General features: G+C 49.4%; 9 protein-coding genes across 9 annotated transcripts; 3 read left to right on the top strand and 6 right to left on the bottom strand.

Annotated features, from left to right (window-relative positions):
• Window positions 1-742: 742 nt before the first annotated feature.
• On the top strand, window positions 743-2,135 carry LTR84_007717 (uncharacterized protein; the record flags this gene model as incomplete). The annotated part of the gene is made up of 6 exons (XM_064851269.1): window positions 743-1,002; window positions 1,061-1,083; window positions 1,144-1,163; window positions 1,230-1,574; window positions 1,625-1,665; window positions 1,742-2,135. The coding sequence occupies 6 exons, from the start codon at window positions 743-745 to the stop codon at window positions 2,133-2,135; spliced, it is 1,083 nt and encodes a 360-aa protein (XP_064710272.1).
• A 540-nt stretch (window positions 2,136-2,675) lies between these two features.
• On the top strand, window positions 2,676-3,454 carry LTR84_007716 (uncharacterized protein; the record flags this gene model as incomplete). Its single annotated transcript, XM_064851268.1, has 3 exons — window positions 2,676-2,726; window positions 2,909-3,168; window positions 3,406-3,454. 3 exons carry the CDS (start codon window positions 2,676-2,678, stop codon window positions 3,452-3,454), a joined length of 360 nt encoding a protein of 119 aa, XP_064710271.1.
• A 597-nt stretch (window positions 3,455-4,051) lies between these two features.
• Window positions 4,052-7,864, bottom strand: LTR84_007715 (uncharacterized protein; the record flags this gene model as incomplete). Its single annotated transcript, XM_064851267.1, has 1 exon — window positions 4,052-7,864. The coding sequence occupies one exon, from the start codon at window positions 7,862-7,864 to the stop codon at window positions 4,052-4,054; it is 3,813 nt and encodes a 1,270-aa protein (XP_064710270.1).
• A 651-nt stretch (window positions 7,865-8,515) lies between these two features.
• Window positions 8,516-10,558, bottom strand: LTR84_007714 (uncharacterized protein; the record flags this gene model as incomplete). The annotated part of the gene is made up of 1 exon (XM_064851266.1): window positions 8,516-10,558. One exon carries the CDS (start codon window positions 10,556-10,558, stop codon window positions 8,516-8,518), a length of 2,043 nt encoding a protein of 680 aa, XP_064710269.1.
• Window positions 10,559-10,998: 440 nt separating this feature from the next.
• Window positions 10,999-11,434, top strand: RPS20 (40S ribosomal protein S20; the record flags this gene model as incomplete). The annotated part of the gene is made up of 2 exons (XM_064851265.1): window positions 10,999-11,040; window positions 11,126-11,434. The coding sequence occupies 2 exons, from the start codon at window positions 10,999-11,001 to the stop codon at window positions 11,432-11,434; spliced, it is 351 nt and encodes a 116-aa protein (XP_064710268.1).
• Window positions 11,435-11,779: 345 nt separating this feature from the next.
• LTR84_007712 (uncharacterized protein) lies at window positions 11,780-13,941 on the bottom strand (the record flags this gene model as incomplete). The annotated part of the gene is made up of 3 exons (XM_064851264.1): window positions 11,780-13,626; window positions 13,708-13,821; window positions 13,896-13,941. The coding sequence occupies 3 exons, from the start codon at window positions 13,939-13,941 to the stop codon at window positions 11,780-11,782; spliced, it is 2,007 nt and encodes a 668-aa protein (XP_064710267.1).
• Window positions 13,942-14,882: 941 nt separating this feature from the next.
• LTR84_007711 (uncharacterized protein) lies at window positions 14,883-15,422 on the bottom strand (the record flags this gene model as incomplete). The annotated part of the gene is made up of 1 exon (XM_064851263.1): window positions 14,883-15,422. The coding sequence occupies one exon, from the start codon at window positions 15,420-15,422 to the stop codon at window positions 14,883-14,885; it is 540 nt and encodes a 179-aa protein (XP_064710266.1).
• Window positions 15,423-16,318: 896 nt separating this feature from the next.
• LTR84_007710 (uncharacterized protein) lies at window positions 16,319-17,729 on the bottom strand (the record flags this gene model as incomplete). The annotated part of the gene is made up of 3 exons (XM_064851262.1): window positions 16,319-17,332; window positions 17,397-17,415; window positions 17,500-17,729. 3 exons carry the CDS (start codon window positions 17,727-17,729, stop codon window positions 16,319-16,321), a joined length of 1,263 nt encoding a protein of 420 aa, XP_064710265.1.
• Window positions 17,730-18,713: 984 nt separating this feature from the next.
• Window positions 18,714-21,156, bottom strand: LTR84_007709 (uncharacterized protein; the record flags this gene model as incomplete). The annotated part of the gene is made up of 5 exons (XM_064851261.1): window positions 18,714-19,505; window positions 19,556-20,762; window positions 20,814-20,945; window positions 21,004-21,024; window positions 21,080-21,156. 5 exons carry the CDS (start codon window positions 21,154-21,156, stop codon window positions 18,714-18,716), a joined length of 2,229 nt encoding a protein of 742 aa, XP_064710264.1.
• Between the last annotated feature and the right edge of the window lie 314 nt (window positions 21,157-21,470).

Below are 21,470 nucleotides of genomic sequence, written 5' to 3'. Positions count from 1 at the left end.
GGCCCGAGACGAGGTTGCCAAATTTCACGGGCGATCGACCCGCCGATAAAATACCCCCTGCACTCCACGTTCTACAAGTCCATAGAGACTTGGCAGTGGTCGACACGAGCCATTTCCTTGTTTCTTCAAATGTCAATGATCTACACTGTATCCATACACGTCCACATCACCAGTGCTTCCTTGAGGCTTCTTCGAGGTCTGCTGGCACACTAATGGCCAGCCTTGATATAAGATCATCGGACATGCTCTTGAAGGGATAACGTAAGTCGCCGCATCCAAATGTACGAAGTTGCTAGCCCTGTCTCTAAAGACGCCACAATCCCTTGCTCCAGCCTAGTCTGAATGAAGACTCTGCGATAGAGAGGTAGGCCGAACGAAAGCCTAGTCTTGTTTCCGCTGGGATTATGCCATTGGCGTGATATTGATGATGGCCCTGACCTTGTCGCATGGCGTTGTGGATCTTTCTACCAGAGTAAGAGAACAAATACTCCAACGTCTCATCATTACGGAGCAGTAGTGATGATCGTCCTCAGACCAGGATCGTCGAAAGGTGCCTCGTTACCAGTCACAAGCACTCATAGGCATATCCATGCTAGAAAAGAGTATTTCCATACCGACTACCCTTGGATAAATGATAACACCAACTTGCAGCATCATCTCCTGCTTCAGATAATTCTCTGCACCAAGAGAATAGTGTCAAGCACGCACTTGTATCTTGTCTGCTCTGGAATACTCGACCAACATGACGGGCTTTCTCATACCGCCATGGTATGAAGTGGTGGCTCCGGGCCACGAGGATATGTATATCGCAAGCATTGTCTGGGGCTTCACGCTGGCCTGCGGCATGTTCACCTTCAGCAAAGCCGTCCGCCAAACCAGCGTCGCATGGAAACGAGCTCGTCGAGTAACTGTATATGCTTTTATGGTTTGGTTGGAATTGTTGGCATCAAGCACCATGGGGATACTATCCTGGCTTTTTCTTTATGGCGCCCTTGAACCAAGGTAAGGACAGTCTATCGACCACTGCTGAAGAGCCGTACTGACCCGGACTGAAATCCAGTTTTCAACTCTACTTCTTACTCGGTAGGAAATTTTCTCCCTTGAGTTGAGCAGGACCCTTAGCTAACTCTCTGACCACCAAAGTCTGCCTTTGGGTCGTTCAAGTAAGTTGTCCATGTCTAGACCCTCGAAACTATCTAGTAGGTACTGACCTGCTTCATTGCGTGTAGGTCCAAATGCTCATGCAGATCATCATCAATCGGATCGCGCTTTTGGTATATGACCAACGTCAGATAACAAAGCTCAAGTGGATTGTAGCCCTCATTATAGGCCTCATCAATGTCAGTGTTTTTTGCATATGGATTCCTGCACGACTACAGATATCGAAAAAGATTATTTTCATCAATGAAATCTGGGACAGGATTGAGAAGGTTCTTTTCCTGTTTGTTGACGCCGGGCTTAGTCTCTACTTCATCCATATGGTCCGGGCAAAATTGCTGGCCAATGGTCTCACCAAGTACACAGTGTTGTTCAGGTTCACTCTTTTCATGGTCGCTATATCACTGACCCTCGATGTAAGTATCCTATTACTTTTGAAATTACCTAGCTAACTTCTGCGACCAAGATTGCTCTTATTGGAACCATGTCATTACCTAACGGATTTGTGTATGTCTTATTCCGACCTTGACGAATCTTTCTCTCTAGAGATGAGGCATTTGTATCATCACTAACAATTGTATAGCTACGTACAATTCCACCCGTTGGTCTATCTCCTGAAACTCCATATCGAAATGAAGATCGCCGACCTCATCGCAAAGATTGTCAAGGCGACTAGTCCTAGCAGCGGTGACAGACCCTCTACGGGGACTGGTGCTGGTGCTGGTGCCACGCACTCACGCTCTACTCGGATGGCAACACTGAGGCCAGCGGACCACAACAGCAACAAGGGATACTCGGCACACATCACCGCCACTCAGCCAGAGAGCTATCGTGAGAATGAGGAGTTGGGACAGGAACAAAAGACGCATGAGTTTGGTGGCATTAGAAAAACCATCTCAACAACTGTGGTCCAGAAAGTGTCTGATGAAGATGAGATTGGGAGCGAGTCGTCTTCCACTCGCCATTTGAAGAAGTAGCTGGGGAGCCCAGCTTATTTGTGGAACGGTGCGAAGCTCTGCCCAGACCTTTCTTGGTACGATTTGGAATCCTGCACCACCGATCAAAATTATTGATATTGCCAGCCTGGGCTGAATTATACCATGTGATATCCCAGCTTTATCAACCAAGATGAGAACAGTTTGTACAGTAAGGACAGTTAGAATAGTTAGAATAGTCGACGGATACCCAATCTGATTGTTAGTACGACGTAGTAAACTTCTCGTGTATAATGGGCATACCTTTTCTTGGTGAAACGACTACCTAGACCCATCCAGTTCCCGATGTGGCTGATAACACTGCCACGAGGGACGAGGCTCGTTCTCAGCCTTGCTTATAGTTTTGCTAAGGCGCTCACCCTCGAATTTAGAGCCACTATAACTCTTGGCAGAATTTAGCGCAGAAGATGGCCAATCGAGCCAATCGACATCATTTCAATTGCGAGCTTCCACTCCAAGTCCTCGTTGCAGCCGCACCAACACCAACCTGCACTGCACGAAGGCAATTACCTCGACACAACAATGCCTCAAGATCTCCCGCCCACCGGAGGCTACGAGCCCGTCCAATACAGAGTTCGTCAATCCTCCCACCATTTCTTCGATCTCTCCCCTTCCCGCGCCTCGCGAGGAGCCATCCCCGTTCTAGAGTCCACCCCTCTACACATTTCCTCTCTCTTCCCTTGAACACCCTGCACTGTCATACCATATACCCATATCTCTGACCGCAAACTAACACGACCATCTTCAATCTCTAGCGCAACATCCCCGTCCGCGGACTACGGCCGGTCTACTACATGCTCGCGTTCGGCGCGGTGATGGCATACGGATGGCGGCAGACGTTCATCGGGCAGCGAGAGAAGCTCGAGCTCGGTCGCGAGAAGATCTGGGCCCGTCTGCATTTGATCCCACTGTTGCAGGCGGAGGAGGACAGGGACCAGGTCCGCAGACATTATGCCGATTTGGCGCGTGAGCAGGAGTTACTGGGCAGCCAGAGCACGGCGTATAATAGTGACAGGTATGTGACGATTTCTTTCCCCGTGGATTGTTGTGTTAGGGACGTTGGTTGGGTGTGGGAGAGAGAGGAACTTCGGGGGATTGTGTGTCGCTGAGCGGAGCCTTGGGACATGGGTTGGGGGGAAAAGATATGGGTATACCCGTCGAGTCTATCTGTGATCGGAGACGCCATGAAGATGGAAGCAGTGTATCTTTGTTGCAATGAATTGAAAGCTGACAACTAGTTCTCCTCCCTCAGATTTGTCCGGCCAACATATGCACCCACTCCCCGGAGCACAACTTCATAGTGAACCACAAAGCATGATCAAAAGAAATTCTACGCACCACACAGTATGTGCCCGCACGATTTGGACTTCTAAAGAAATCAGAATGCGCAGCAGCAGCGGATGTCTAATAAGCCGTCCGGGAGGGAGTATCACAGCCACAAGGTATATGGTCTTATGTCTGGGGAGCCAAGCAAGACAACACCTAGTTGAGCTTGATCACGATTGTACATAAAAACTAGGAGCAGTGAAGATAGAGAAACGGGGGGCGGGATGAAGAAGACCAAGCTCACACGAAGCTCAAAGGTTAGCTAGCATGGAGCATTTTCACATCTATGTACACGAACACACACGGTGGGATATCTTGAGTATCCATTTCCAAAACATCCTTCCAAGACTGTTCGCCAGCTCAGTCCAAGCAGTTTGATTTCTTCCTTCCTTTCTTCTCTATTTGCCTTTTCTCCATTCTTACTTTCTTTGTTTTTGTTGGATGTTTAATGGTGTCGCACCGCACCACTCCGGCCATGCACCAAAGCATCTAATCACACCTCTCTCGAGTCCACAAGCGATCGGGGCAGTACACAATACAGGTGTAGTTTTCCCGTCCAGCACAGCGCCAAATCAGCCAGCGAACATATCGGCCACGCCACCGAGATCGACATCATCGGCGCCACTGCCACCGCCGTCTATTGCGTTTCTCCCAGCATCGTCCACACCCTGCATAGTCAACAGCTCACGCTGTTTGTATTTCTCCAGAATGCGAGACTGCTGCTGACGCATATCGATCTTGCCGAGCTCGCTGAGCCGCACGCCTCGCACACCCTCGAGTAGCGATAGAATAATCGCACGCAGCTTCTTGGAGCGCGTGGCCAGCCCCTCTTGTAAGAGCTGTGTGGCGGCGTGGTCGACTTTCGCCTCCGTCATCCCCGGCAGGCTGAGGACCACGTCGCGCGGAATGAGCGTCAGAGGCGGCCGGTCGTGTGCAGGCGCTGAATCTGTAGCGGGGATGTGTGTAGGCAGACCGTAGGAGATCCAGATGGTGGCGATCAGGTGCGCATAATGTTGTTGGTGGTCGGCAAAGTAGCCGTCGTTGAGGCATGTAATGGAAGTCTTGAGCATTTCTGTCGAGATGAAGCCGCGGACTGCGTCGGCTGCTTCGCCGGAGATGTAATTCGTTGTGGCGAAGTCTGGAACCAGGCGTTGTGCCACGAGAAGCATCGTGTAGCAGCACCGTGTGTCTTTGAAGGCTAGGGAGTGGTCGATGAAGACGAGGAGTCGATCAAGGACGTCGGTGTTGGACAGGAGGAAGTCTCGCATCGACTGTTGATTTGGTTGGCCCAGGTAGGCGCCATTCACGACCGATTTCTTCGTGCTGAGTTGTTGTTCACGTTTGGGGTTCAGCCAGTGGGCCACCAGATTGACCGCTTTGTAAGTGGTTTGTCGGAGAACTGAGTCGTCTCTCATCTCGTCGCTTAGATTCTCTTCATCGTGCTTCGTCTGCTTTCTCTGATCCATGGCAGACCACTGACTGGAAAGCTTGGTGTCCATTTGTTGCAGAAGTGCTACCAGTATGGGTGTCAAAAAATCTTGCCGTCGAACAGGCGGACATTCATCTATAAGTTTGGGCAACATCTGCAGCATCACCGAGAAGTGGTGGGGACTCAATGGATCAGCGGTGCTAATGGCAGCGTTGGCAATCATGACAGGAAGTTGTTGTAAGCTGTAAAACGAATCTCCCAACCTGCCGAGAGTGTGGAGGATGCTGTAACATTGCTCCAGGTTGTTTCTAACCCTGCCACGGACTGAAGACGCAAATCCTTCGAGCGTTGAGCGTGTCGATTTCACCTTGTTGTGGAACTCATTCATCGACCCTGCTGATATTCCAGACTGCCAGTACCTATCTCGTAACAACCTCCTAATAACAAGCTGCGTGACCGGAGAAACATTTGGCCAGTGGCCCGGATCATGAAGCTGATGATTGTATCTCGTTAGGCTTAGTACATGGCTAAGCATATTTGGAATCAAAGGGGACCACAAATTGATGATCATTTCATGAAGAGGCGAGTCCTGTTCAAGTCTTTCTGTCGAAATGCTCAATAGAATCCTAGTCTCTCTGAGGGGCAATTTGGCAAATCCGTTGAGCATGTCCTGCTGGATTTGTGACCCACGTTCGTCGTATGAAACTTGTGACCAGTCTTCTGTGTTTGCAGCATTTATCGACTCCAGATAAGGAGCGACTTTATCGAATGCCTGCGAACGTGCAAAACTCTCCAGATTTTGAAGGGTCGCCTGCAATCCCTGGTCTGCCCATGCTGTAGCGAGCGGTTCGAGAAATCCTTGCAGCTTCGCGAGACGTTGCGAATAATCGACTGCTGATGCACGTTGCACGACCGAGAAAAGCGTCGATTTTAGATCGATCTGTAGTCGTTCATCAGCGTCGAGCTGATTGATTAGGTCGGTGAATTTTGCTTGGAGTTGATCGTAGAACGTGACGAAATAATCAGCATGCTGGAGTGAGAGCCTTCTAAGCTCGCTTACAGCATAGCTGTGAAGTTCATGGACTGCCTCTGCAAATAGCGGCGGTTGATGATGGCCGACGATGAAGGAGGAGAGAATATGTTCCAACACATTGAAAGCAAACTCGGTATCCTTCTGTAGAGCTCTGTTGGATACTTCAACCGCAGTCTTTATCTGACGGTGTCGTATCTGCGGATCTCTGAAGACTCTCTTCTTCATCATCTCTAGCATCCAATTCTTTCCGTTTTCTCTGACTCGATTTGCCAAATGCTCTTGTTCGGGTGTTGAACCATCTTTGTGTGCGGACTGCCAACGATCAAATCCTTTGAAAGCTGCATCGACAATGGCGAAATCAGCATCGGCTCTGAGGAATGTCATTGAATATCTTTCGTATCTCGGAAGGTCAAGCTGCTGCTCAATGGCTTGGATCTCATCAAGTAGGTCATCGACTCTCTTCATGACCGCCTGCATTGCATCCTCTAGCTGTGCATAGCAGATCCATTCAATCACTCCAGAACAAAGCCTACGGTAGTTGAGGTAGAATCCATGGCGTTCGGGAAATAGCTCTATCTCCTCGTTGACGAAGAGGACAACAGGATTTTGAGTATCTTCTGGTAATTGATCATACTGAATCAACCGCTCGGACGCCACTTGTAGTATCGGGCCAATGCAAGAAGAAACTGCAGGCGTCTTACGCCATGAGGGTACCTCAAGCAGCTTGACCCAGGAGTGGATCATTGGGATGGAGACAATAAGACTCTCATGCTCGGCCATGTAAGTTAGAAAGTGTAGGAAAGGTGTGAGATCAAGGGTATTTGGGTCAGGTGCTGTATAATGACAGATATGGTCCGACAGAAGCGACATGAGCTCGGATAGCTTTTTCGAGAGAACGTATTTGCTGCTGTCAATATCATCGATTGAGACGATGGAGACCGAGTAAAGCTGTCTCAATGTTGCAATGCTGTCAGGCTGAAGAAGAGGATGTACAAGTGCATGTACTTCGACTTCCTCAAGACGAATTCTTCCGTATAGAATGAGAAGTGCTTGCACGGCGCCCATTACCAGATCTGAATCATTGACTGTCAAGAAGTTGCATGTGGTGACCAGAGCCATAGAGTTGACAATGGAAGCAGTCATGATCCAGGCAAATGAAGATCGTAGAGCAGCCAGAGCTTTGAGGATGGTTTCTTTGACGATTTTATCGCCAGGTCGAGTTTCGAGGTTCTGAGTGAGGAATTGGTTGATCCTGCTGAGCCAGCCCTCATCTCCGCACCTCATATGTCGCGTGACATCCCCCATCTTGATGCCGCCTGCAAAATTGGAACTCGAGGTGTAGATTTCTACTACCGCTGAGTTGAGATCGCGACCACGTAGAATGGCAATACTATCGTCTCGTACGAAGACATCTTCGGAAAGGTTTTCGAGGACTGTCAGAACGAAATCTTTGTGAATCATGTCTCGCGACCACAACTGGACCAGCTGCTCGTCCAGATCAAACCAATCCAAGGCCCAACTTCTCTTCGCCATTTCGATCCATAACTCAGAAATCTTGTTGCGGATAAAGGCGAGGTCTGACGGGTCGATCGAGCGACCAAGTTCAAGAATACAATTCCGGATTTGATCGTTCTGTTCTTCGGAGAACTTGTGACCTTGATGGCGAATAATGTAGTTCAGTAACGATAAGCCGAAGTGGCGGACCAGAGGTGGCTGCGACCGATCTGTAGAGAGAATATAGCCATATTCGGGGGCATCATCACTGGTCTTCAACTGCTCCAAGTAGTCTGATGCTTGCCTTCGGACATCATTCTTGGTACTGGGGTTGTGGATGATCTCCAAGGCTTGTAATATGTTTGAGGTGTCAAAAGTGGTTGATTGTTGACCACCAGGCGCACCATTGGTCGCCGGCGCCGTTGACATTGCCACACGATTTGAACCTGCTACTTGATGAAGCTTAGGTGGTGGGTGTCATATCGGGTGGTGCTTGGAGAGAGACCAATACAGGCAGTCCCTGGAGACCGATTCAAATCAGATGCGCCACCGCTTGGAATTTTATATTGAGGCAGACCAAAACGCTAGATTATCGCTTTGAACCAAGACGAACTCTGGCAATCCACAATATCAGGCAGCGTTCGAGTCTTAGATCTCAGGATTTGCAGGTGGAGAATCCGATGGCGGTGACCGTTGTAGCTCAACACAAATAGACAGAGGCGGTTGACGATCTGAAGGCAGACAATCACGTGTGAGGAATGATGAAGCACTGAACAGTCAGATGCTGCCTAAGAAATGACTAGTTTGATGATTTATTTTGTCTACTGCAGATGGCACACGATAGAATCTGGGGTTCCAGGGGGCCAATTCTCATCCAAAGGCAGCAAACAATTTTAGCGCAACCATGTCGGCAGGAGCTGCCCAGAACGGAAATCTACCCGTGTCATTTCATCCCCTTTTCTGCTCCCTCCCTCCAGGCAGACGACTCCCAGTCATAAAACTCACGAAGCTCACCAGGCTCACAAGGGCTTCACTCACTCCCTTATCATTTCTTTGATTCATATGTAATGATCTATACATCTACTGTGCTGCAGGACCCGCCATGCCTCGGCCCATCTTTCGTGCCCTTCCTTCTCTCTGATTGTGATTGGCACCACCTCTACCTCTGCCCTGTTCTTTTCGCTTTCTCGCCCTCTGAGTCGAGACATCACCAGAAGGACCTGCAGTACTGCCCCCTTTACCACGTCCCCAACTGCGGTTGCCTCGGATCTGTGCCTGCCCCATGCGCCGATTGTCATGCGAAGCTTCTCCTTCTTCACTGTCGTCAGGGGTTCCACCGTGCCAACGAGATGCGGCAAGCGCAGGTTGATTGCCAGCATACGTGCTTGATGCAGAGTATTTCTTTTCCAAACGCTCTAGCAACCTTGTATCTCTGTTCATCATGATGGCCCAACCTTCAATCTGCTCATCACTCATGCCCGTTTCACGCTTCAAGTCCTGTCGTGGTTTTGAGACACGGGTTTTACTGTCACGTGAAAAGAGCTCCGCGTTGGCTTTCCATGCTTTGAACAGTGACTCTTCGTGGGGTTCGCCTTCAGCATTTGTCTCCGGCCGTGGTCTCCTGTCCGTGTCGATTGTCGAATCGACTGTGCCCCCAACGTCAGCAACATCGTAAGTATCATCTCTCTCGTCGTCATCTGAGTCGAAAGCCGCCAAAGCAGCCATAATTGCAGCTTTGCTGCGGGCATTAGTGCCTGCATCTTGAGGCTGGTCAATTGTCATCTCTTTTCGGCCTTTATGTAATCGAGATGATGATATTCTTAGCTTGTCAAAATCGTCGCCATCGAAAACATTCTTTCTCTGCGGTAAGAGTGGTGGTGTGGAATGAGGTGCAAGATCATGAGCCGGGCCATCATAGGATGTAGATTGTCCTTGGTGTTCTTCTGGGTTACGCAGGTCAGGGGGTAAAGATCCTGGTTCAAGAAGACCGGCAATGACAGCCTCTGTGTCGTCATTGAAGTGATCCAGGAGGCCGAGGATGTATTGATTTGATAAGTCAGGAAAGAGTTCATGTACTTGTGATATCTGTGACGCTTTGTGTATGTGCATCTCCTCGGTTGCGCTGGCTTTTCCTTTCCCCTTTGAGATCTTTCGCTTTCTGGGCGCAGCAGGGGGATGCAAGTGAAGGTTATTTTGGCGGTAAGTCATGAAAAATTCTAACAAGCCTTGCCCTCGTTTTCCACCGTTGACAGCATCGTCTGCTGCAAGGTGCCTCAGTATTGAAGTGGTGCAGATCAAACTTGAGCAAAGTGTCCGGCCGGCCGGTTTAGATTTTGTCCGTCGTTCAGATTCAGACTTCATATGATAGAGATGGTCTAGAAGCATTGAGCCATGTCGGGAACCATCAGACATGAGACTCCGCAGACAATAGAAGATATGCTCAGTGAATGCTTTCTGTAAGAGAGCTGGGTCCGATAACGCTAGGGTACGATCGTAGGCCTCCATGAGAGATTCAAGGTAATCTGATCCGGTCATCAAGACAAGGCCAGTTTCCGCGGACAATCTGACGAGAGCATTGAGACGTCTGTACGTATCCAAGAGCGTGGCCGACTTCAATTGTACAGTCAAGTCGTTCAGTGCTGTCTTCTGCACACTCTCTATCGCGGATGACAACTGTGATTTGTTCCTCTTCCACACAGCATCGAGTGTTGTTCTCCAATCCCCGACCCCGGAGTAGATCTGGCTTGCACGGCCAAGCAAATCAACGAGACCTGCACTATCGTAATCAAATGGCAGCTGAGTGACAAGCAGAAGTCTTCTGAGTAGTAGATACGCCCGCTTGAGCAACAGTCGCTCCTTCTGTGTCGCTGAGGAGGGCGACGCTTCCAGATGCTCCAACATCGAGCGGTGGAACGATGTCAAGAAAGGGATGCCACTCGCACTCTGAGAGAACTTGAAACTCCGAAATTGCTGGTCCGGGAGTCGTAATCGGTACTCGAGACTGAGAAGCCAGGAGTCGAGAAATCCTTCCCATTCGGAGGACGAGAGACTTGAGATGACATTCCGACCAGGGTAAATGATCAGTGGAGGAACCCCGCCCGTGATCCCTGGAAACTCCTCCATTGATTTGAGAGAATTTGAGATGAAAGTATACACTTTGCTGAATGAATTGTCCCGCTATGCTGCTCTCTGTAAATTGTCGAAATTTCTCTACTCATAAGTCATGTCATCACTGTCGTTGCGCCTGTGACTAACAAAGGCGGCAGTGTGGAAGGAAAGGTTCCCTATGCTCCACCGAAGTTGATGTGCAGCCACGCTAGACCTGTATTTGAGTTAGTGCAATCGCCAAGATTTCCGCCCACACGCAACTTTTTCTAAACATCAACTTGCACATCAGCACCTCGACGACCTCTCTTTTCCTCCTCTTCAGCCTTTCATCACTTTACCGAGCCACAGTAGTTCGAGTCTTGATTGGTGCCTACTCTCGCTCCCAGCAACACACTATCTCGAGCTTCAAACAGAAATCTTTTCAGAGAAAACCCAACCCACCACCGACAATCATCATGTCTTTCCAAAAACCCGAGAAGGATTTCGGCGAGGGCCCAGTATGTTTCCCTGTGCACGGCGCTTGAAGATAAAAAACAAGAAAGAAACAACAGGAATGAGGCTAACCAGAAACCTTCGTTCCAGAAAATCCACAAGATCCGCATCACCCTGACCTCGCGCAAAGTGCAGTCTCTCGAGAAGGTGTGCTCGGAGCTCCTTGAGCGTGCGAAGTCGAAGCAACTGCGTGTCAAGGGACCCGTGCGCCTGCCCACCAAAACCCTGAAAGTCACGACCCGCAAGACACCCTGTGGTGAGGGCTCCAAGACCTGGGACATGTACGAAATGCGCATCCACAAGCGACTCATTGATTTGAATGCGCCAACCGAGGTCGTCAAGCAGATCATCATCAACATCGAGGCCGGTGTTGAGGTCGAGGTTACTATCGCTGCTTAGATGTGGTAGATAGTCGAGATAGTCCAGTGGTGGACAAAAACATACATGTGGTGGAAAATGGGAACGGGCTACTTGTGATTACGAACAATTGCTGGCGACAGGGGATAATGCAGATTGTATTTGCTGCTCTAGCGGCACATTCTTTCTGCGCCATCGCACTAGACGGGGTAGAATTACAAGTTCAAAAAGAACGTTGTCTACCAAACATTCCATTTCCATTTCCATTTCCCATGACGCCCAACGCTATGAATACCACGACCAGTCGCTCTCGTTTTCCTATTTGTATGATTAGAACTCCTTGTTTGAAAGCCCAGCCAACTGGATATTAGTCGATAAACAGCATGCTTAGAAGTCGTAAATTGCCCATTCCCTCATCGGAGGCACGAGGGGAATTCTGCCATTCTGGAAACTACCGTGATCGAAGAAATACTTGTATTGTTCCTTGACCGCATCTGTGTATTGTTCCAATGCTCCTTGAATATCGTCCAGCTTATCTTCGCGGTTCAATGCGACCACTTCCATGGCAGCCGCTCCGTCCGGGAACCAGATCTTTTGGAATCCTTTGCGATCTGGCCGTCGATAGCATGGTTCACCATCCACGTATTCAACTCTTTGGCCGCGGTATGATACCAAGCGATCTCCGTTTTTCTGGGGAGGTTGAAATGGAAGTGATTGTGTGATCAGCACAGCGGCAGGAGGATTCCCAGTTAACGGGTGTGGGGTTGACGATGTGTTAACAATAGGCTTTGGTGGAGCCGCTGGTTGCGAAGAAGCGGGAGCTGTTGTTTGGTTTGCGTTGGCGGCCGGAGTACTGAACGGGTTGCCCCGAGTCGCAGGGCGTAATGTGCCAGGTGAGGTTGCATCCATAGGTTGATCATTTGGTGGCTGCTGCTCTACAGCTTTGTTGCCGAAAGGATTGGTGGGTTCTGATGGTTGTCCGAACGAGGGAGTGGCACTCGCACCAAATGCCGGTTGACCAAATCCAGAGGAAGTTTGGGTAGGTTGACCAAACGTAGAGGTGGGTTGTGAGCCTTGGCCGAAGCTGGATGTGGGCTGGCTTGGTTGACCAAAGGGTGATGCGGCTTTGCCGAATGTTGTGGGCTGGCCGAATGCTGATGTCTGTTGTGAAGGCTGTCCAAATGCCGATGACGGCTGTGTAGGTTGTCCGAATGTGGAGGCTGGCTGGCTTGGTTGGCCAAATGTTGATGATGGCTGTCCAAAGGTTGAAATCGATTGCAATGGTTGGCCAAAGGTTGAAGTCGGTTGAGACGGCTGTCCGAAGGCAGATGCAGGTTGAGATGGTTGCCCGAAGGTTGATGTAGGTTGAGATGGTTGTCCGAAGGTTGATGTAGGCTGTCCGAAGGTTGAACTAGGTTGCCCAAATCCGCTTGATGCCGAGGCTGCAGCAAAAGGATTTTTTTGAGCAGGTGTACCAAAGCCGGTAGACCCGAAGCCGGAGGAGGGCTGTGAAGGCTGACCAAACGACGATGTTGGTTGTGACGGTTGGCCGAAAGTCGATGCTGGCTGTGTCGATTGGCCAAATGGAGTGCCGCCAAAGCTGGGTTTCCCGAATGTACTGTTTTGGGTTGTTTGACCAAAAAGGCTGGACGAATTTGAAGAACTGCCACCAAAGACACCTGAGCCAAAAGAGGGCTTTCCGAAGGTTGAGGATTGGCTGGCGCCAAAAACAGAAGGTTGGCTTGGTTGCCCAAAGGTTGAAGTGGCAGGCTTTGAGAAAGGGTTGGCGTTCGAAGTCGAATTTGAGCCAAACCCAGAACCAGAACTGGTAGAATTCGAGCCAAATGGCGCATTTCCGGAGTTCGAAGACATTCCTTGAAACCCAGCGATGAATTGCTCTCTTGTCTTGGAGCCGTCCCAGTTTAGAAAGTCCCATCTGTTGGGGTGCTGCTTCTCTGCTTCTCTCATCATGCCACCGATATCATCGACACGGTTCGATAATTGCCTAATCTCAGAGTCGGCCTTGTTCCAAAGCGAAATTGCCTCTTGATCGGCTTCGGTTTCTTTCCCTTGGGCTGCAAGCTCGTAGAACCGCCATCTGACTTCTTCCGGGCTGTAATCTTCAAAGAATGATTTCGGTCCCTCTTTGACGCCCCATGAGCTCAAGATCCATTTTGGGCGACCTTTACCTTCCGTCAGGTCGCTTGTGATCTCACTTGTGGTAATTATGTATTCTATTTATGCCGATTCCAGGTCAGCATTTAATAAAACGGGAGGACATGAGGTGCTGTCGCTCGGAGTATTAGGGCACACACCTGGGTTATTTCCACCGCCCTGACGACTGCTACCGCCGCCCGAAAGTGGACTGAACCTGTTGCGTGAGGAGTTGCCTCCACTGCCGCCGCTAGGATGTTCGAATCTGCAGTTATCTGTTTCGTGCGTAAAGCATGTCAGTACACAATCATGATTAACAGTGTCAGTGACACGGCCTGTGGCCACTTACTGCCGAATCGACAATTGCCTTGGAGAAAATACTTGCAGATGGCCATTGTGTGAATTGTGGCCTGTGAGCCGTTTAATGACGAGAAATCGCAAGTGTCGCTCGTCGTGGATAATGGTTCTTGCTTGTCAAGCTTGCATGATGTGCGCGTGCGGTTGGTTGTGGAATTCCTCAGATAGTCCGAAGTTGCACTGTCTTGACTGAGAGAGTTTTCATACAACCTCCCAAAACAACTTGACAGAATATTAGAAACGACAAATTTTGGATATGTTTTTTGTGGTCATTACTGGTAATAGTATTACTGATTGTTCTCATAAGATCACCATCCGATCCCAAACAAAAGAAAACTCGTGGCCGTCAAGGCGTGGTCGTCGTGATAACCTGTTGGTCGTCTCTGATTGTATCGTAGCCGATTGCTGTCATGGGTGAAGAATGTCGGTGTATGTACAGATAATGTTGATGTCGTTGCAAAGTTCAAGAAACAAAGGAAATATTTGCGGAGCCGCCAGTCAAAGGGCCCCAATGTCGGTTCCGTCCGCCCAACTTTGAATTCGCGAGGCAGAACAAACGCGTGAGCCGAAATGGCTTAGCGTCGAGATTTTAGTGAGTTCGGCTCACTTTCCGTTTTCTGAGACGACTGACCTCCTCCCCGTCTCGGAACATCATCTCCGCCATTGTCTCATCTCACGTCCCTGTTTGAACTTCACACCGACTTCTCCTCCTCCTCCATCCAGCTTCAATCTCTACCCACTCGGAGGAAATGTGTAACTCTCAAAGACCGCCGCCACCTTTTGACAATCACAAAATCCAGTGACCTCGACGATCTTCCTGCCGACCGCACAGTTCTCATCCACCACCTCCGTCCGCATGATCCACAGCATACTGCATGTCATACTTCGCTCCGTTCCTGATTGCATCCATGTCAGCATCATTGAATCCTCAATCTCATTCCTCCCACACAAAACATGTCAGGATGGATGTATAGAATACTCACTTCCCCACAAGTCCCTCACTCCTCCAATTAATCACAGCCCACTCCTTATCCACAACGATATGCTCAACGATCGGAACGGGCAGCGAAACCAACACCGCCCAGAGCGGCGTAAGCACCTTGTCAATGTAAAACTGCTTCTCAGAGTAGGTTGCGGCGATGGGACTGCTGCCCTTGACGGTCCAGACGAGGCTATCGGAGAGAGCAGCGGTAAACGACTGTCCGAAGTCATCGAGCGCCACCGCTGTGAAGAGGGATTCGACGAAGTCCCGTGTCTCGTCTGCTGTCGCGTCGACCGCTGGCGGAGTGGGCTGGTAAGGATGTGCTTCAACCATGATTCCGACACGCAGTGCCGAGTATCCTGAGCTTGAGCTGTAGCCGTGATATAGATGCTGTTGTTGATTACGTTTGTGCTTGTGTTGGTATTGATACTGATTGCTGGCCTGGTACTGGTCAGAAGTAGACCAGACAGCCAGAATGGCCACCAGCAGCCAAATAACTGCCTCTCCCGGGGACTTCCCCAACGATGGTGTTAACATCGCTGATTTATTCCCCGGTCGCCCTTGAACAAAGAGAAGGAGAAGAGAGAGACCCTTCTCACCTAGCTTTCTAATATATGTACGAGGTATACGGTGTGCGCTCAGATTAGATTACCAAACCCGGACTTACTAGCAACTAGCTTAACTGGTGCCCAACCTCCTGATGGCCCCAGGATAGGACACAGTAAACCTAATGCTAGTCAACTACTGCATGCACGTACTACTAGTAATAACAATAACAGTTACAGGGCCCCTCTTGGACATGTACCTCCGAGTCCCCGAGGTACGAGTAGACAAGACACTGATACTTTGCAGACCTGTATCTGTACCTGTCTGTAAGTGTCAGAGACCCAGAGAGGGGGGGGCGACAACACCACCACCCGAACAGTGATAGCGATATTTACGTGGACACGCACACTGCGAATGCCCACCCGCGAGGTGTTGTACTCCGTACTCGAAGGTCCAAAGAGTCTACGCGCTACCAATAGCCGAGAGGTCTAAGGAGTAAGGAGCCCGTTGGGATACTTCCGTCGCCCGCTACTGCACCTTCCATGTGGGTCAGACGGTGTTGGCCAATATGCGTGTCCAAGTCGGTGAGCGGAAGCGAAAGTGAAGCGCCCTCTCAGGGATATTCGTGGTTCAGAGTACTCGCACTTTTGAGGTTCAAGGTTTAAAGAAGATTCATGGAGGTCAAAAGTTGTGGTGAAAAGGTTGAGTGAGTACTCTGATCAGAACGGGTCATCTTGCAGCCACATGACTGTGAAATGCTACCTAGTCAACAAGTTTCAAGTTTGAAAGTTCCTCAGCACTGCATGAGCAAGCGTTCATGCATGGGGCATGAGCTGACTTCACAAACTTGCTGAGCTCGAGCGTCTAAGTATCTCCACGTCCCAGAATCATAACCCATCCTCGGCATTTATCTCGTCATCTAGCTCGGAGATGAGATTGGATCTCACAGCGTATTGTTGCAGCGGTGCCAAGTCCTCGTCAGGCATGAGAGCAGTATTCTGAGGCGACAACTCATAACTTGATCCGTTCTCAAGACCGGAACTACCATCAGACACGCTCCAGTTCTCCGGTGACTCCATGCGTCGTGTTGCTAGCTCTGCAAGCACGTGGAGATCATGTAGACCTTGCGCCTCGAATCGAACACTTTTCTGCTCTGTAGGTGCCCCCTCGCCATTGAAAAAAAAGAATCTCAAATTCGGGTGCCCCAAGTCATGAGTAGGCGCTGGTTTTGGTTGCTCCGAATTGGGCTGGACATAATCAGGGTCCAGCATTTGGCGGTTTTCGTCCTGCTCCCATGCATTAAATCCATCAAAATCGGCGGGGTCGTCGGAGTCCGTGTCCACAGCAGTCACACGGATGGGAACCTTGTGCAGTGTGTCAACCCAGCCGTGAGGGAGGCGTGTTCGCCACGTGTTGACCCAGACTTTGGCAAATGTGTACTTGAACCCAGGAAACCTTTGAAGCAGCTCCCTCATGAAGCTGGACCTCGTAAAAAACTCATCACTTCTGAGCACCACCCATTTGGCAGCAGTGTATCTCAAGTGCGACAAATATTTATTCTTCATTTCTTGGTAGTAGAGCAGATCGATGAATCTGTCAAAGCTGGCCAAGGTCTTGACATTGTGTTCGTACAGCCCTCCTTCTGAATGGTCCAACAAATCCCAGATTCGTCTTTCGAGCGCATAGCACAAAATGCGATCGGGTTCATGGCTCAAGCTAATAAGCCAAATGAGCATATCGAGACAGCCTTCAAGAGCTGTAGGCCAAAGCTCATCGACTAAAAGCATCGTGATCTCGACATTTTGGGTATATGTCCATAGAATGTATGTCTCGATCCGATCTTCGGAGTCGTCGAGATCAGTAAGATTCAACAATGCGTTCTGAGTCTTCGCACGGTGATTCTGTTTCCGAGTTCTCAATCAGCTTCAACACTCCACTCTCAAGGATAACATGCTAGTCACTCACGAAATCGAAGTACAGTGATCTGCAGACACTTTCACGGTCAACCTTCTAGTATCGGCCGCAGCATTGAAGGGTCAAGTCAGGGTTGGGATTCGTAGCAAGATACCTTCGGAGCACGTCAGTAACTTGGAAACCTTCGCAATGTGTACTTTTGTCTGACAGGAGAGATATAACCAGATTCTCAGCAAGAGCAATGTTGGATTGAAATGTCCGTTGGGCGTGGCTAGGTCCGTCTTCCAGATTCGCAAGTATCCATAGACCAAGTCGACTCTCAACAATACCGTTTTCCTCGGTGTTCGGCGGATCAGGCGCACCATACCCTGCGGTGTCCTCCATGGCTTGGCTGTATTGTGTCAAAGGGGGTTCGAATTTAACCAACGATGCTAGGATCAAGTAGCGGTAAAGTAGGTTCAACAGACAAAGCCACTGCGTGATGTGCATCCGTAGATTTGAGAGTACGGGAGGGGAGGGTGTTCTGGTCAAAGATTGTGTTGGCGAGAATAAAGCAAAGCAGCAGATTCATATAGCGTAATTGAGCGACGAACAGATAATTAAAAGGAGTGTTTGGAAGTTAAGATAGAAAAGCTGGTGGAGATAAATGTGTTGGTTAGCCTCGACAAAGTGAACAAGGATCAGATCGATAGGCAGGTAAAGAAAAGGTGTGAAGTTATGGAACAGAGGGCAATGGGAAGGCACGTATCAAATATTTCGAGTCAAAGTCAGAGAAGGTGCCATTGACACTGGGAGAATGAGAAGTTGCATTCTTGACGCCACTGCCGTCAATTCGCCTTTGGACGTTCGTACCAGCCTCCTAGGAAGGACTCATTTCATAAATCGTACCGGCTGAGCAGAAAGGGTCTTCGCCAATTTGAGACATCATATAGCTCGATTGTCTTCGGGGCCAAATGATATTGAGGCATTGCGGCCACCATGTACAGTTTAGCTCTGAGGGACCTTTCCCAAGTATTGTTGCTACTGCAGTAGGCCACTGGGATCTCGTCTATGAAGCGCAGTCCACTACCATGGTTCCGCGTCACTTCAGGCTGTGTGGGAAGGGTCGGTTCGAGACTTAAGAGGGCAAGTATTTCAATCTCTAGTCGCCTCCCAATGACATGGCATTGAGTGTCTGGACGGATTTCTTCATTTCCGAGACTTATGAAGAGTAAAAGCTCCAGTATGAGTTTGCGCTTTTATGTCACTGGGATAGCGTTTGCCATGAGTCCGAATGGTTCATCTGTTCGATTGGTGGACTGAAGTCTTATTGTGGTACCAAAAGAGCTGTTGGGTTTTTTTAGTGCCAGTTGGCATAACCGGAGGAGCTTAGAACAATGAGAGAAGATCCTCGTTCGTCTTCTTAGGCCCTGCATTTTCCAATTGTTGCTTTGGTGGCGGTGGTTGTGATCCGGACAGATCCATTGAAGCGAATCCATTCATTATATCACTGTCAGACATTCCACCAAAAGCCGAAGAGCCGGATGGGCCAGCTGATGTGCCTCCGTTGCCAAACACTCCCAGTAGATCATCCATGTTGTTGGCAGGCTGATTCACCGTGGGTGAGGCTACCCTTTGAGGTGTACCTGCAAGCCCTTCGAGACCAGAGAGACCATTGGAAGGCTTCTCGGTCGAGGAAGCCGGTGCAGCACCATCAAAATCAATGTCAAGCAGGTTCTCAATATTGTTTTGAGATTCCGAGGCTTTGCCTTGTACCACTGCTGCAATCGGATTTTCCCGAGCATTTTCCATGGCCTCCTCGATGGCAGCTTGTTGTACAGCATCAGCACCAAAGCGACCTTGGCCAACAAATTGCTCCGGAGGCTTGTGATAGACCGATGCTAGTGTGGTGAGCTCACCCAATAGTCGCTCTAACAGTGCAGGAGGCAGAGATTGTATAGTCGTAGTGATAGGTGGTTTCTCGGAGAGGATAACATTCTTTGCCGCGTTTTGGTCTGTGGTATTCGATAACAGACGCCAATAAACGTAGGCTCGGTCGCGAATATCAGGATTGTCCGATTCGGCCGTAGCAGCATTTAGTACCTTCTGAACTAGACCCTGGGCGGCCTGGGGTCGTTTCAGGAACAATTTCACCACAGCAGTCAATATTTGCAATTGTGTCTGGGGTTGTCAGTAAATTGCTCAATAATAGCCTCAAGGCTATAACATACCTGGGTGAATTCTTCCCCAAAGCCATCCACGAAACCACCGAGAATGTCACCAGCATTGCTAATCTTTTCAGCATATTCACCCACAATCCAGATAAGTGATCCTCTGGCATTGGGCTCGTCAAGTTCATCTATGCATTTACACAGCGTCGGAATGATGCCTTCGTAACCAGGATACTTTCGGAAGATATCCTTGATCACCACAATAACTTCCTGGACAACATAGTTGACTTTGGTATTGATCAAATCGAGAAGAGCATTGACACATCTCTCACTTGCGCTTTCAATCTTGATTGCGACCTGGCCGATTGCTTTAACAGCCCTTCGTACGAAATCCATATCCATTTCAATTGCGTACTCCTTCAGTTCGGCCAGTAATTGATCAACGTTGGACTCATTAGCAATTCGTACCATGATTTCGAGTTTTTGGAATTTGAGATAAGGGGGGTCGTTGTATTTGCAGAAGAAGACTCGGATTTCTTTGCTGAGTATATCGGGTTGCTTTTGCAATAGGAGGTCGATGTTTCGAAGCGCGACATATTGTACTTCTGGAGCGGAAGAGACCAGGGTGACAAGGGGAGGGGCCATCTTCTTCAAATATGACTTTTGTGCCTCGTTCGGCAGGTACTTCATGTGCAGAAACACAGCCTTCACAGCGGAAATAACCACACTTGAGTTGACGTGTTGAAATTGTGGGGACACACGTTCGCAGATGTGTTCCGCTTCCTTGACATCGTTTGCTTTGTAGTCTGCTAATGTACTCAAAATAGTCACTCGACCCCATTCCGTACATTCGTTCAAAGCCATCAAAAGCTTCTTCAATGTGTTGGGCGTTATTTGGAGGGCGTTTGTCTCTGGTGCTGATTCACCAATTTCAGCAAGGGCTTGGACGGAATTGGCCACCACCATAGGATTAGGATCACCAATCATCTCTTGTAAGATCTCCAAGAAGCCGTTCTCCAGGCACATCGAAGGGTTCAAATCAAACAACTTAGCCACACAAATGGCTGCCGTTTTTCGAACGTATGGCGACTCGTCTCGTAAGGTCTTTCGTAGTGGCTCCTCCATGTAGTCAATCATCTTGTCGACTCGTATACAGCCCATGGTTCTGATGGCCAGGGCTCGAATGAGGGGGTTCGGGTCTTCCGAATCCTGGACAAAAGTGTTGACGGCGAGAATGCAAAGATCGGGGTGCGATTTGGCGTAATTCCTCGAAACAAATCAATACCAGAGGAGTCAGAGAGACAGGGACGGAACAAACATCAAGTATAAGTAGACCAATTTCTTCTGGTCAAGGTCCGCAGTAGCAATATTCTTCAGGACATCCGGGAATAATTGTGAGACGTCTTTACCCAAGGTCATGGCCATAATGGTCTTTTGTATTGCTTCTTTCCTAAATCATGTCGTTAGAAGATGGTTGTGGTGGCGAGTGAGGTCGCTGGGCTGCTCACCGTTCGTAGGCATATTGTGATCTGGCATCATTCGGTCAGCAAGACAAGCGGAGGGCGGAGGAGTTTAACAACATACACAAGTCCAGCGCGCAACTCGAAAGTTTCACCCTTCCGAGGAGGCGCAAAGGCGCTCCTCACCCGGTTCATCGCCATTGTCGTTAAGTCGTGAAGTAGATGGGGATGTCTTGATCGTCAATTTCTCTCAGGTAATGGGGGGACTTGCAGCCTATCGTGCCATGGCAAATGATGAATGAAGTCGGGAAGTAATCGAAAATCACACTTCCTGGGATACCAAAACGTGCTATCGTGGTTGGAGGGAGGGTTGAGGGAGGTCTGGAATGGCTCCCTGTGCGTGGTAATGCTGTACTTGTCGAGGGGATAATTGTCAGTTGACACCGAAGCCATGCAGTTCAGCCATGTAGTGGCGGGCGCACTTCAGCGCCAAGGTCACTTCCTGATTGCGGCTT

This window comes from Exophiala bonariae, assembly GCF_035927105.1.
Source record: "Exophiala bonariae strain CCFEE 5792 chromosome Unknown scaffold_3, whole genome shotgun sequence".
In the NCBI taxonomy this organism is placed as follows: Eukaryota; Fungi; Ascomycota; class Eurotiomycetes; order Chaetothyriales; family Herpotrichiellaceae; genus Exophiala; species Exophiala bonariae.
This window is presented reverse-complemented; position numbering and strand designations above follow the sequence as displayed.